This window comes from Triturus cristatus, chromosome 9 (genome assembly GCF_964204655.1).
Source record: "Triturus cristatus chromosome 9, aTriCri1.1, whole genome shotgun sequence".
NCBI lineage: Eukaryota > Metazoa > Chordata > Amphibia > Caudata > Salamandridae > Triturus > Triturus cristatus.
The window spans coordinates 1,036,276,574-1,036,291,465 of record NC_140592.1 but is presented as its reverse complement, the minus strand read 5'-3'; the positions used below and the strand labels follow the sequence as shown (position 1 = coordinate 1,036,291,465).

Here is a 14,892-nt window from a genome sequence, read left to right as displayed (position 1 = left end):
CTGACAGGTGCCAGGTGGCTCACAGCAGGGGAAGATGTCTGAGTTCCAGGGCTGGTGCTTTTGTTCAAGCAGCCCCTTCATAGGGCAAGAACATGATCCGAAGTTATGCTGCAATCTTCTCAGGAGTAATTTCGAGAGAGTTTGACAGAAAGGGCCATCATTGAGATGTGGGTGCTGCAGGCGTCACCACAATGAAGTGGCACCTAGAAAAGCACCTTGCAGCCAAGCTAGGGGGGAGTTATAGCGCAGCGGCCCGAGTGGCTGACTCCGGAGCGCAGGAATCACTGTTTGATCCCCGGTGGCAGCTCTGCCCAGCATCATGTGACTCTCGGCAATAGCTCATTAATCTCCCCGATGGCCCCCCAGTGCCAGGATAATCTCAGGGGTGATAAGTTTGCACTTTACAAATGTGGAATTATTATTATTAATTATTATAGCTGCATGGAGAAAGACGTAGCTGAATAAGAAGGATTGAGCAAGAGTGTCAAGCATCGAGTGAGCAATGGGGAAGGAGCCGTGTTGGCCATTGCTGTGGTGAGCTATGTTGCCCCCGCTGTGCATCACCAGTGTATTTCTCAGTAGCCCAATGCCACTGTATGTCAAGTGCTATTTTGCAGAAGAGACCCTCTAGATTGAGTCCAGATTAAAGTGTGCTGTTTCCCATGAGGCATTACTTGCAGCTGTGGAGTTGTAAACTTGAGTCACATCATTGACACTTAAATTTCAAGTGACTGAGAAGTGGTCTTTGAAATTGCTTCGATTGTACCAGAGTCACTTGTGCTACAGCTTTGGTCCACTGATGACCAGACGTTGGTAGGGATGGTAGTCCCTGAGTGGACTCCTGTAGCAATCTTACCCAAGAATGGCTGTGCCACATCACGTTCACGAGTACTCACCAAATCTGCTCTTACCCTCCTCACTTCAAATTTGAAAAGCTGCAAGTATGCCACGCTGGAAACTTCGAATGGCAGGCACTAAGAACTTTCTACATGTCATTCAGGAGAATGATGGGCCCACCAGTAGTTTCCCCCTCCTGTACTATGCTTTTTACAAGGTCTACAGGATACTACTCACTTTACCAAACATTAACCACGTGGCTGTATATATAGCAGCAGAGACTGCACTCAACCTTCATGTGGCACCCCAGACAAACAGCATGTGGGCAATCTGTCTTTAGCCCACATCCTAACTCCAGGTCTTATTTGCTGGGTATTTTGTCTTATGTTGCATGTCCTTTATAATTGAGGTTGTGGGGTCCTGAGAGGGATGGATGTGCTGACTTGCTCTTTGTCCAGAGGCCTGAGTTGATACCAGAGGTTTGAAGACAGGTCTGCCAGTTCTAGAAGTATGGGGGTGGGAGTGGGTTGGTATGTTGTGATTAGTTGTAGTTTCTGTGTTTGTTGTTTTCAGTTCTATTTAATCTTTTTTTGCATTCCAGTATTCACAGTGTACTCTTGGCAAATGTTCCTGCATAGCTGACTATTACTGAAGTCTCTAGTAGCCAGTCTAGATCTTATTGTGGAATGCCCATGGCTAAATGGTAGGACTAAGAAGGAGTTTGTACTGAATTCAGCTGGATTAAGAGGGAGTTTGTTCGGAAATCAGCTAAACATTACGCCCTACACATCTTATTGCTAATTAAAACACATTTATCTGGCAATAATTGCACATTTGTAGGGCGACATGCTTTTAAAGAAGTCTTGCTTGTGACTTCAAGAGGGGTTGTAGAGGGGCGGCAGTATAAATAAGACAGCACACCTCCTTCCAGATCAGAAATACCTGGCATGGACGCTTGCGGAGAGGGCTGATGACCATCAAAACGTGTCATAACTGAACATAGCAATCCTGAATATGTATGCCCCTCTACCACTGTTGGCTGGTGTACTCCAGCTAATGGACCTTCTCAAGGTACAGATGCCCTGGGACAGATAATTGTTGGGGGTGATTTATTTTAACAGGGTGGTTGATGGGCCCTGAGATAGAAAGAGAACCTCACAGACATGTAGTACTTGCATAGAACTTCTAGAGAAATGTCTAAACTCTTTCTAAGCTCTGGGTGACACTTGATGCTCGGTTCTCTGAATTGACAGGAAAATTATATTCTTTTCATCACACACAAATCCTTCTTCTGTACCGACTATCGTCTTATGCACATTGTGGGCCTGCTCATGGTGGGCAGTACCCATATCCATGCATGGGGTTGTCTGATCATTCTCTCATTGAATTAGTATTAGGCAGTGTCGCTGGTCTTCCGCAGGCCACATAGAGAGTCAAGGTTTGATGGCTCATTAGGCTCAGCTTGATAGAAGACCTGAGAGAAGGGAAGAGCACTCATTTCAACTCAAGGTGGGTTTGACCAACCCACCTAACCCAGTGGGATGTTCTTAATCCAGTACTGAGGGGCATTGTGATGGGATTTATAACCAAGCTCAAAAAGAAAAAAGGTGCTGTGAGTCAGAGACCTTTGTTCTGGACCATGGACTTTGAGGTGCAAAACCAGCCAATGGTCAATGACATGGTGGTCTGAGACTTGGAAGGCTTCGCGTTAGTTACGGCCCCTGCTGATAGATTAGGCAAGAGGTATTTGGATGTCCTCCCAACATAGGAGCCTCGAATCCAGGAATAAGGCTGGCTGCTGGCTCAGCAGCGGGGGGCAGAGCTGTCCGTGTTGCAGCAGATGCTGTGGACCATTGCTTCTGAGTCCGCTCCCTACTATCACAAGCGATGTGGCCCATCTTCTGCTTTCCACCCAGCGCGCTCCTGGCATTCATCGATTTCCTTTGATGGCGTGTCTGCCATCTGCAGATACTGATATCCCTTATAAACTGATCACACCCTTGGGGGTGAGTGAGGCAGTAGTTCATTTGCAGTCCAGTAAAAGTTGTGAACTTGCTCTGAAAAAAGAAAAATGGTTCTCCATCTTTTTCATGACAATACATGTCTAACGTTTCACACTTTTCATACTGTATTTGGGTTACATGAGCTGGTAACCAGTAACTCAAAGAGCCGGTTCTCACACCAGCTCCCATACTTTTAAACCACGCCCCGCGTCACGTCATCCGTGACGCAAGGTAGAGTCTTCACAGGCAATGCCTGTCCGCGCAGCACAGTGATGCAAAGCCCAGGCAGCCTCTACCAGCACACCGGGGCTTGCACACATGCAGCGGCCTAGCTCCAATCAATACTTCATTTGGACTTGATTGTGGTATATGAAGTGTGGCTCCTCCCTATGTTTTTGAGTTGCCAGATGGAGGAGGATGATTTGTTCCAATATGGGTTGGTTTGACTGGTTGTGCCGCATTAATATGCCTTAAAACAACAAGCGAAGTAATACCGGAGTGGAACGTGCAGCATCGTGCTGCATAATTTGCCTTTTATTCCTGCAACCCTGCCAAAGACTTTTGTCCTCTATTGCCGCATAATTCATGTGGCCCTGACCTTAATGTATTAATGAACTGAAAGGAAACATCAAGGAGGTAAAAAGGAATGCATTTTAACAGGAGTACAATGAATGCAGAGGTTAAATTCATGGTTGACATACATGGCCTTTGAGCAAAATGCGGAAGAGGAGATTGTAGTCATTTCTTGAACTACAGGAGGGTAGATTACATTCTGATGTCCTCTGAGGGGATTTCTGAAAACTCGAGGCAGCCCCAGAGAAAGTCTGGTTAAGGTCTCCCAGATTAAAGAATTGTTGCTCGGGAGACGTCTGTCACATCTTAGTTACGGAGGTCCTTCTAGTTGGATGGCTTCACGAGCGAGTCAACAGATCTTAAGTACTGATCACCAGGACTCCCAAACTGGGCCAATGCGTTTTTATCGTTAAGAAATTGGACGAGACTCTACCAGTCGACCGAGAGGGGACAAGCTCACTAGCCATGTGACAAAAAACTGGTCATTCAGGTGTCCAAACAGATTTTTAATTGTACTAAAAATCACTTCCCTATAAAACAGAACTGCTGTGTTGCTATGTTCCGTTATGTTATGTTAAATTGATTTGTACAGTGCACTAATCACCCATGATGGTATCCAGGCTCTTGGGCAGGTGTGAGGTCCCGAAGGTGCTTATATGCGGAGCCAGGCCTTCAGCTTCTTGCAGAACGCAACACGTGAGGAGGGGCTCTGATGTGTTGAGGAGGTCGTTCCATGCCTTGGGTGCGATGTAGGAGAATGTTGAAAAAAAATTGAAATGTTTTCAGCTGTAATGTGCTTGCTTATATTTTATATTCCAGATATACTAAATGATGCGATATTTGATGAGGACCACGACGAGATGGTGATAGTGAAAGACATCGACATGTTTTCGATGTGTGAGCATCATCTGGTTCCCTTCATTGGAAAGGTATTTATTTTCACACATTACTACAAAATAAATGGCGTTTCATGTTGTATTGTTTAATTGTTGTATTCCTGCTTTGTTAACTGTTAAAACTGGTTTTGAGAGTGAAAGAACCTGCTGGGACACATTCAGTCCCTAGGTTTGTGCAGTAAATGTACATTTTGGAGGAAGGCAGCTTAGTCATAGCTCAGTAGATTCTATGTTCGCAGTATTATCAGGGGAGATATCGGAGTCTAGAGGAGTGCTTGTGGATAAAAAGAATGCGGCAGCACTAGCAAGAGACATAACTTCGCATAGGGGTCTGGGATCTATACCGGGGATGCAGCCAGGCGCGCAACACCCATTGGACTCAAAGGGCTTCAGCCCCCCCCGTCGTGTGCGGCAGCCCGGGATGAGACACCTTCCCGGGCAAAAAAGCAGCCGCACCAGAGCACTTCACAGGTCTTTAAACGACCATTGGCATGTTAATGAGGCCTAGCTGTTGTTTCACCCCTTCTAAGAGCCCCTGCAGCTCCACTCTGCCAATTGCTTAAAGTTCAGCCCCCCCCGAAATTTTTGCTCAGCCCCCCCCCCCCGAAATTTGGCTCTAGTTGCGCCTCTGGATGCAGCCCAATCGGTGGTGAAAGATTCTGCCTGTCTGGCGAGGGCCATGCAGCAAGGAGAGGATTGTTCAGATTTACTAGCAAACTTGGAATAAACAGTTAGATTTCTCGGTTGTTCTCTCGCTATAGGAGGGTCCGTTCTAGCTTAATTATAGACTACAAGAATGAGAACTCAGAAAAACCCCTGGGGAGCAACCCCCTGAGATCGCCGCGAATTCTCGCCCTAGCGCTCCCCTGAAAACCCTGCCCACCCAAGGAGACAGCCCTGATCGGAGTTGCTGCGGGCGTGAACATGAAGCTGCAGTGCTGCCAGAGCCCACTAGAGGACACCGCTGCGTCACCTATGAAAAGAAATACACCGAGAAAACGACAAACAACGTTTATTTTTGCGTTTTTATATAGCGTACACTTTAACCGGATGTGTTAGAGCGCTTTACAATAGAACCTGTTACATTACTTAAGGACTTCAGAGTATATGGATTACATATAAAATACGAAACAGATACACGAGTCTAAACACAAAAGGCAAACGTTACAATGGTGTTTACAACAGATTTGCAATTTAAACTAAGAGTGTAGATATAATCTGCCAGTGTTGGCAGGAAGTGAGCGCAAAGAATATAGACATAAGGTAATGATATTAAACAGCATAACATTATGGTCTCAGCTGGTTGCTTAGATCAAATATAAGTCCACTGTCCAAACAACATCCAAGGGCCGCTAGTCCTGTCCCCACGGTCGCGCCGTCACGTTACGTTGTTATACTAAGAATGGAAAGCCCACAGCTCTGCTCCAGGTATTAAGGAACAAGCACAGTATCCGGGCTACACGCCTGGAGAGGAGCCCGCACCACAGAGTGGGAGGCGAGCCCAGCACATGGGGGGCAGAGAAGCTGGGAGGGGTGCAGCACTGTCCCACAGGTGACCTCCTGACACCCCCGCAGGCAGAGTACAGGCGAACCCTCTACACGAGGTGCACAAGACCCTGTAGTGTTGGACCACAGGCCTAGAAATAACGGGGGCCACAACACACGTGTCTCCAACTGGTGGCTAGAACACTGCTTGCCACGCCCGGTGTCCCGGGCTCTTTATTTGCTTATACCACGTGTCCTCTCCCTGAACGTCAGACACGTCCACAGGAGGCACGCTCGCAGGGGGAACATGCTTTCACTTTGGCCAGGGACCCCCACGACAGTGGAAGGGTCCACCTGGCAACACTACATTCCTCCTTTACCCACGAATAGAAAAACTTGAGAAACAACAATAAACAACAATAAACATAGCGACCATGGCCACACATTTCTTTAGAGTCTCTAAACACAGTCTCTGCCGGTTTCTAGACACAACATCAACACAGAACAGTCTTACTTGGTCTAGGCGCAGCTCACTTCGGCTTCAGGAGATGACAGCGGGCCACAAAGTCTCGGTACCTCTGGGATGGCTGCGGGCATGGGCGTAGGTGGTACCTGCTTTGGCTGCGCCCATCAGGAGGGGTGAGACGCATATCCTCCGAACAGTCTGCGCCTGCTCTGTGGGGGCGGTTCTGTGTCTCTTGCGACTCCTGACCTCCTTGGGCTGAGGCGGTCGGGGCGCTCACATCTTCTTCGGTGCTGCGGGGAGTCCTTCCTGCTGCCGCTGGTTCTTGTTCCGTGGCCTCCCTGGGGCTCGTGTGTGCCATTGGCCCGTCATCTTCCTGCTCAGGACCCTCTTCCTCTCCACCGTCCGGGACCTTCTTGAAGAACGATACGTTTCTCGTGACTTCTTCACCATTCCTGGCCGCCGTGACCAGGGTTCCACAGACTCGCGTGACAGTCCAAGGGTCCAACTCGAAAGGCAGTCGGAACTTTCCCCCGGGGTGGCGGTCTTTCACTAGCACCCGGTCCCCCACTTGGATGGGGCTGTCAGCCGCTCTCCTTCTCCGTGATGCTTCGCAATTAGTTTTTGTCCTTTGTTCCATGGACCGGTTGGGTGGGGTTGGTGCTGACGCCCACCGGGGATGGTGCGGAATAGTGTCGGTGACTGTTCGGCCAAAACAGAGGCGGCTCGGAGAAACCCCCGTGGTGCAGTGGGGCGTCACTCGGTACTCCCGTAGAAATTGATAGAGGGCTAGTTCTATGCTCTGGCCATCTGCCAGTGCGATTTGAATTGTCTTGTTTAAAGTCCTCATTAGTCTCTCGACTTCTCCATTGGCTTGCGGCCACCTTGGGGTTATGCGTCGGTGTTTGATGCTGTGTGACTGCAGGTACTCTGCCAGCTCGGTGCCATTGAACGGGGGCCCATTGTCCGTGCGCAGCTCCCCGATGAGGCCGTGGGTGGCAAGTATCTTTTCCAACTTGGGGACCACTTCCGCAGCGGCTGTTGAGGACAGGAGCTCCACCTCGGGGTATCGCGAGAAATCGTCCACTACTACCAGCATGTACTTCCCTCCGGGGAGGCTGCCGAAGTCTGCGCTGGCTCGCTCCCATGGAGCCGCTGGGCCTTCCTCAGTGATTACAGGTGCAGGAGGGTTGGGTAGGCTGGTCGCTAGGCACACGGGACACCGCTGGACGATTGTTTCCACCACCCTGTCGAGGCCGGGGAACCAGAGCTTGCTCCGGAGGCGGTTCTTCGATTTCACGATGCCTTGGTGCGCACCGTGCGCTAGAAGGGCTGCCTGTTGGGTGAGGCAGCTAGGTAGTACCAGACGGGGCCCTCTCAGGAGGCATCCTTCCGGGGATACGGACAGTTCGTTCCGGACTTGATGTAGGGCTTTAAGGGTTGCTTGGGCATCCGACGTGCGGAACGACGCTGGGCTTTGGAGGTCCTTCCAGTTGCCAGACATGACGGCTTGGATGGCAATCTGGAGACAGTCATCATCTTTGGTGGCTCGCGCCACTTCCTCTAGAGAGAACGGTAGTGGCCGTGACCTTTCGACGATCATCCTGACAAACTCCTCCGTGGCTGCGGCTTCAGCTGCCTCTAAGTCCGTGACAGGACGTGCGTGCCTCGACAGAAAGTCAGCAGGGTTCCGGGTGCCTGGTCGATACTCCACCGTGAACTGGAATTCCTGGAGTTGGAGCACCCATTTCTCGATGCGTGGCGGGGGGCGAGTGGAGGATCCCTGGAACAGTGGGACTAGAGGCTTGTGGTCCGTGATGACCACAAAAGGGTGCCCATACAGGTAGATGTGGAAATGCCGGCATCCCCATAGGATGGCGATGGCCTCGCGTTCAATTTGCGAGTACCGCTGCTCCGTTGGTGTGAGGGTCCTGCTCGCGTATGCAATGGGGGCCCACTCCCCGCATGCTTGTCGTTGGGTCAGCACGGCCCCTAGGCCTGTCGGGCTGGCGTCCACCACGAGTTGCGACTCATTACGGGGGTCAAAGTAGGCCAGGGTGGTGTCGGCCGAGAGCGCCGCCTTGGTCTTCTGAAACGCCTCTTGCTGTGCCGGGCCCCACTCCCAGGTGGCAGCCGCCTTGGTGAGGTCCCGGAGGGGGCCGGTGAGGTCGGACAGGTCCTTGATGAACCTCCCGCAGTAGGTGACCATCCCCAGGAAACTGCGGACCGCGGTCACCGACGTGGGGGCTGGAGCAGTGTGAATGTCCTTGACCTTTTCTGGATCCGGCCCAATTCCGTGGTCTGAGAACCGGTAGCCGAAGAAACTGATGTCCTTGCGTAGGAAGTCGCATTTTTCTCGGTGGAGGGTCAGCCCTTGCTCTTGGAGTCGGGTGAACACGGCCTGGAGGCGTTGGATGTGCTCGTCCAAAGTCGGTGCGTGGACCAAAATGTCGTCACTGACATTCAGAACTCCCTCGAGTCCCTGTAGTACGTTCTGGATGATGTTTTGGAACACCTCCGCGGCACTCGAGATTCCAAAGTTGAGCCGGGTGTAGCGCCAGAGGCCTGCATGTGTTGAGAAGATGGTGATTGAACGCGAATCCGGGTGCAGGGCAATCTGGTGGTATCCTGACCTCAAATCCATCTTGGAGAACCACTTTGAGCCGGACAGCTCTCCGACTATCTCATCAATAGTTGGCGTCAGGTGGAGTTCGCGCTTGATGGCGAGGTTGGGGATGCGCATGTCCACGCATATTCGCACCGCGTCCGGCTGCTTCGGTTTCTTTGCCACCACGATTGGCGACACCCACGGGGTGGGCCCGCTTACCCTCTCAATGATGCCAGCCCGCTCAAGTACTCTCAGTTCTGCTTCCACCTTGGGTCGCAGGTGGAATGCAATACGTCGGTGCCGGAGGGCCACCGGGGCGACCGACTTGTCTATGTGGAGGTGAATAGCAGGTCCTTTCAGGCAGCCTATCCCTTCGAATAGAGATGTGTGGTTCCGAACTAGGTGGTCGAGGCTGCTGGCTTGGACGGTGAGTGCGAAGTGGATCAACCCGAGGTCTTGGGCTGTTCGACAACCAAGCAGGAATCCTGATCCCTCTTGCGACACATAGATCTTGGTCTGTAGTCGAGTGGTATCATGGGACAGGTCCGTCCGGAACATCCCGCACAGGCGGAGTGGGCGGCTGGTACCGTAGGCGTACACCTGTACCCTCGTGGGATGGAGCGCCGGGGCATGCCCTAGCGTCCGGTATACGCTGGCAGCCATCAGGTTGATTGATGCGCCTGTGTCGATCAGGGCCGCCACAGCTTGGTCCCGTACGTTGACTGTGCACATGGGTTCTGTGGATGGAGAGGTCGCCAGGGTGTGTAGAACTCTCACGACATGGACAGAGGCCACGTCCGCTTCATCGTCATCCATGTCGCTGCTGGTGGATGTGCTCGGCAGCGGCTCTACCTGCCTAACCCTCCTGGGCGGGCCACTCTGTTTCTTCCGGGGTGCCGACAGACACACGCTCGCAAAGTGGTTGGCCTTTCCGCATGCGCTGCATACTTTGCCGTGTGCTGGGCACGCTCCTCTGTGGGGCGTCGCTCCTCCGCACCACACGCACGCGCGGCCGGGGGGTGCTTGCGCCGGTCTTGGATTCCTCCGCCGAGGCTGCTTTGAGTTGTTCTCGCCAGCGTCAGTCTTGAGGGCGCACACTGGCTCTGTCTTGATCGCGACTGTCGGCTTTGGCTCCATGTGGGCGGCACGTGCTTTAGACAACTCCTTTGACCGCCCGAGCGCAAGGATGTCCCGCATGGGCATGTTGTCCGTTTCTAACACCCTCTCGCGCAACTTTGATGACGCGCACCCTTGTATGAATTGGGCGCGGATCTCGTCGTCTACGTCGGGGAGTGTGCATGTGCTGGCTAGCTTCTTTAGTCTGGCGTGAAAAACATCCACCGACTCCTCCGGGAGTTGGCGGGCTTGGCGCAGTAAGAATCGCTCACAGTCGGCACTCGCAAATGGCTCAAAGTATCCAGTGATAGCGTCGCGCAGCGTGGCATACGTCCTGGGCGGGCCAGTCTCCGTCACGTCCTTCGATATGTCGTGGATCGCCTCACCTCCTAAGTGTAACAGCATGGCGCGCTGTCGCTCTGCCGCGATTTCCGCCGCCACGAAGTAGTTCTCGAGTCGTTCCACCCACTTCCTCCACCGTGCCGCCTGCGACGGGGGTGTGCCAGTGAATGCAAACGGCTCCAGGGGGGGCACGGTGGCCATGGTTGTCGTGGGCGGGCGCAGCAGCGGGGGTAGGCTCACCTTCACCCTTTCGGGGCCGGCTCACTCGGCTTCCGGGCGTCGTGTACTGACCCTCTGGGGCCTTCCCGGCATCCAGGGGCGTCCTGGGAGGCAGGAGGGGCAAGTCCAGGCAGCAGAACTGCCAAAAACGGGTCTCACGCGAGATGCGTGAGAAACGGCAAGGCTGGATCACCCGGTGCACGCGAGATGCGTGGGAAACGGCAGGCGGGTCCGATGTTCCGCGCGTGCAGGCTCCGCGGGCTCAGAAGCTTCTCGGGCAGCCCGGAGGCAGGCGCTGGAGGCCGAGGGGGCAGCGGAGGGCCCTGCTAGGCGGAGGATGGGCGCAGCACGGCTGGGCACAAGGTAGGTGGTGCGAGGGCAGCTGGGGGCCACGCTGGGGGCACCACTCCTCACGAGGTGAGGAAAGCAAAGTCGCTCCTTGGGCAAGAGCGCAGCGAGGCGGTGCACGCGATGGGGTGGCGAGACCACCTCGTCGCCAGTGTAGTGTTGGACCACAGGCCTAGAAATAACGGGGGCCACAACACACGTGTCTCCAACTGGTGGCTAGAACACTGCTTGCCACGCCCGGTGTCCTGGGCTCTTTATTTGCTTATACCACGTGTCCTCTCCCTGGACGTCAGGCACGTCCACAGGAGGCACGCTCGCAGGGGGAACATGCTTTCACTTTGGCCAGGGACCCCCACGACAGTGGAAGGGTCCACCTGGCAACACTACAGACCCCTATCAGAAGAGTGCAGGACGACCCAAGCCCTGCGCGCTATCTCCGTATCCTAAAGAGCGAGCAGGCGGGCTGACAGCAGATTACAAATCCGGCCCAGGTCATGACCAGGAGGATAAAGACTGACAAAAAGCCCAGGGCCCCCAAACGGGCCTTATTACATGATCCAACACTGCTGACGAAGCTTAGGCGTCAAAGGCTGCCCCCACTGGTGAGGAGTGGTACTACACTAGTCCATCTCCCATGAAACGTAGATAAAAGAAGCCGCAAAAGAGGGGCAAACTAGCAGCGCATGGGCTGTCATCCAGAAGGAATCGGGTATTATCTGCTGACCCCACACGCGAGGTCTGCTTCAGGAACTAGCCCAGCCCCTAGAGACGCTGCTGGCCAAGAAGAGGGGACGGGGAGACCGGGATGAAACAAGCTCAGCACTGCAGTCAAAGTGCGCTCAGACACTGTTTGGCTGCATGCCATGAATACGGTGCCATGAAGGTACCCCGGCACCCAGGGCTTTAAATGGGAAAAAATAAGTGCAGGTACTCCTTAAATTGAGCTAGGGCGTGGCTAGTGGGCGGGGTTAGAGGCGGAGTGAGACATGATGATACAAACAAAACACTTCTATTGAATCTTCATTTTGCCCCTGCATTGCCCTGGATAGTGCTCTCAAACTTTCCATATGTCCAGATTAATAGCTAAAACCCTGAGTGAGCCAAGCCATCAACAGTACTTTTAGACTTTCAGGCTAATAATCAATGTCTGTGACGGGGGAGACTCTGGCACTTACACCGGATGCAGGACAGAACAATACATGTGAGAAGTGTATCAATATAAACAAAATGTGTTAACTTGTTACACAAAATGAAGGCCAAACACCAAATGTTCATGTTTCCTTGTTTTGTAACATTTGCAGCTTCTTAATATCATAATAATTCTAATGTTCCTACTTGCTTGTGTTTGGCACAATCCTTCAATATTCAAGAGTGCACACAGACAAGCATTCCCTGCATTTCATTTCCAGTACCTGCTGATTCTCCTCCTCTCTGATTTTGTTTCTCGCCCTCAGACAAGCATACACTCTCTATCTGGCTTCACATCTCTAACCTCGCCATCCCTCCTGCACTCACTTCTCTCCCGTTTGTAGGTAATTCTGTCCCACTCTCTTTACCCCAACTGTATCCTATCACTCTCTCTACCATTACTATTTCTATTTATAATCTGCCGTCTCTGCGCTTCTCTTCCACTTTCCATAGCTGTCTAGATTTCTTCCCTGTCTCTATCTGGTTTACCCCTTTTGCCTCGCTATCTTTTCCTACTTTAAACTCACTGCTCCTTCCCCCTCACTCTTCACCTTCACTCACCCCCATTCTCCCTCCTCTCCCCTCGGCACAAGGCCCCACGACCGGAGAGCTTGCAGTGACAGAGAGTGGACACTGCAGGGACCTTAGCACGTGCAGAGTCCAGCAGGGTAGAGGTCAGGGTAACAACAATACTGACCCCCGATGGGAATGTCAGTTGACCTCCTCCCACCTCACATTGGCACCAGGGAGGCTGCTTAGTCCTTCTTCACCACCTCTACCCATCATAAACTCAATGTCGCAGCAGGTGGGCGGGGTGGGGGTGGATTCGCGGGGGCAAGTGAGTCAGGAGAAAGACAGTCAAACCTCAGTAGGAAGCCAAGAGGTGAAAATGGCCCTTTTTACCTGGGTTCCTCCATGGCCACTCTGGCACATGCCCTCGCCAATGACTCAAACATTAGCAAGACAACCCAGCTTCGAAGTCTGGCAGCGTGGTGGTGAGGATAAGGAGAGCTTTCATTTGGGTAGGAACGGAGCAGGGGCCCTCTTGCCCCTAGGGCATGCCTCCAGTAGACCGTTCAGTCCCCATCGGGCAGCTTGCCAATGTCACAGCTGAATAATACCAACAGATGGCAAACGGACAACATGCTGCCAAAAAAACGGCACACAGCTGGCCCTCAGGCACCAGTCCAGTGCCCAACCCATCAATCTGACCCTTACTACCGGTACTCTCCTTAACAGTGGGGAAGTGCCGGTACCTGGCTTGCTAAAAATAAGAAATGCCGGTACTCAGTATCGGTGAGTACCGGCCCATTTGAGGCACTGACAGCACCAGACGGTCCCCGCCATCCCTGCCCTAAACCTATTGCCCCATAGCTGAGAAGCTGATTGGAGGAGCCAAGCAACAAAAGGGAGTAGAGTGCTTGGACTCTAGTTCAGCAGGAAAGAGAAATGGAAGCCACAGAGGAAGTAACCCGGATCACAAGGTGCAACCCACTAAAGAGACTGAGAACACCAGAGATACCACACTGGCTGTCCAAGCAGGCCAGATGGACACAGCCCCAGACAAGGTTAGACCAGTTGGGCAGAAGCACACAATGCTGCGACTGTAATCCAGACACTAGGATCACATCACCCCGCACCCCCAATGCACACCGTGCCACACCACACTAACCATGGCTGATGCACCTCATGTTCCACCCACAGGAAAGAGGAAGAACCACAGCTCTCTACTGCACATAGAAGAAGGCCCCTGAAAAGGGAACAAATGACATTTGGCCGCATACCACACAGCCCTATTGAAGACAAGGAGAATTGGAACAACAACCTCCCTGATCACCACCAAGCCAAAGCAAAACACCTGATGCCGGTGGCTGACACTACTGAAACAGTGGACCACTAAGATGCCCTGTTGGTTGGTCCCAAAGTAGGTGCATTCCGCTGCACCCAGAAAGAAAAGAGACTCGAGCAACAAGGAGTCTCAACAGCGCAATTGGGAAAAGGTACATGCCGAAGCACCAAGAAGAAAGAAGAGAAGGAAATGTAAGTGTGAGCAGCCTGTTCCACTGGTTAACCTGATGACCAACCAAGCCCAGAAGGAGAGAAGATCAAGATTGGCCAGGCCTGAAAGGCATGCCCGAGAACACTCTGGCCATTGACGGAGTGCATCTATCCACACGAACAAGCCTCTGAGGTGAAGCAAAGACGGTCTGGTGACTGTGTGTGGGTCGAATACACAAACCAGGATCATCCTAGTCAAATGTGTTACCTTCTGACTTAGGACCTGATTTATAGCTTGGCAGATGTGTTAGTCTGCCAGAAAAACAGACAGATATCCCGTCCGCTTTATTTCAAGTCCCCTATGATTAATGCACTTATAATGAGGCAGACGGGATCTCCATTAGTTTAACCGGTTTGCCAAGCTCTAAATCAGGCCCGTAGTCTTTTAAGTCCCAACATTCCACATAAGTACACTCCCAAAGCCACCAGGACCTCACGAGAGGTACTTAGAGACTCATAGGGTGTCAGAAAGAGACCAGATTCAGGGTCTAGTCTAGGTCCAGTTGCCTCTGGTCAGCTGGGTACTTCCAGGAAAAGGATTCTGGCATGTTGTTGTTTTCTTGTCACCACAAAGGAGGCTAGCCAGCTGATGCTTGGAGGTTCCATATTTGTTTGTTCTGAGTACAAGAGGGAGCAGGTAACGTCCTTCAAGGCTCCGCTTAGGTTACTGACAGCAGGTCCAGTCCTCTTCTGATCTTCTGCAGGTCCAGAAATTGTTCTCAAGTGAGTACCTGGATATGCCACATTTATGCCCCA

The 14,892-nt window shown here is 52.4% G+C and overlaps 1 protein-coding gene across 1 annotated transcript in view; it reads left to right on the top strand.

The window, feature by feature from the left end:
* Positions 1-14,892, top strand: part of GCH1 (GTP cyclohydrolase 1) — a 208,800-nt gene that overhangs the window by 96,286 nt on the left and 97,622 nt on the right. The window contains exon 2 of the mRNA XM_085626829.1: positions 4,233-4,342. Coding sequence (XP_085482955.1) covers positions 4,233-4,342 — 110 coding nt within the window. The remainder of the gene's footprint in view (positions 1-4,232; positions 4,343-14,892) is intronic.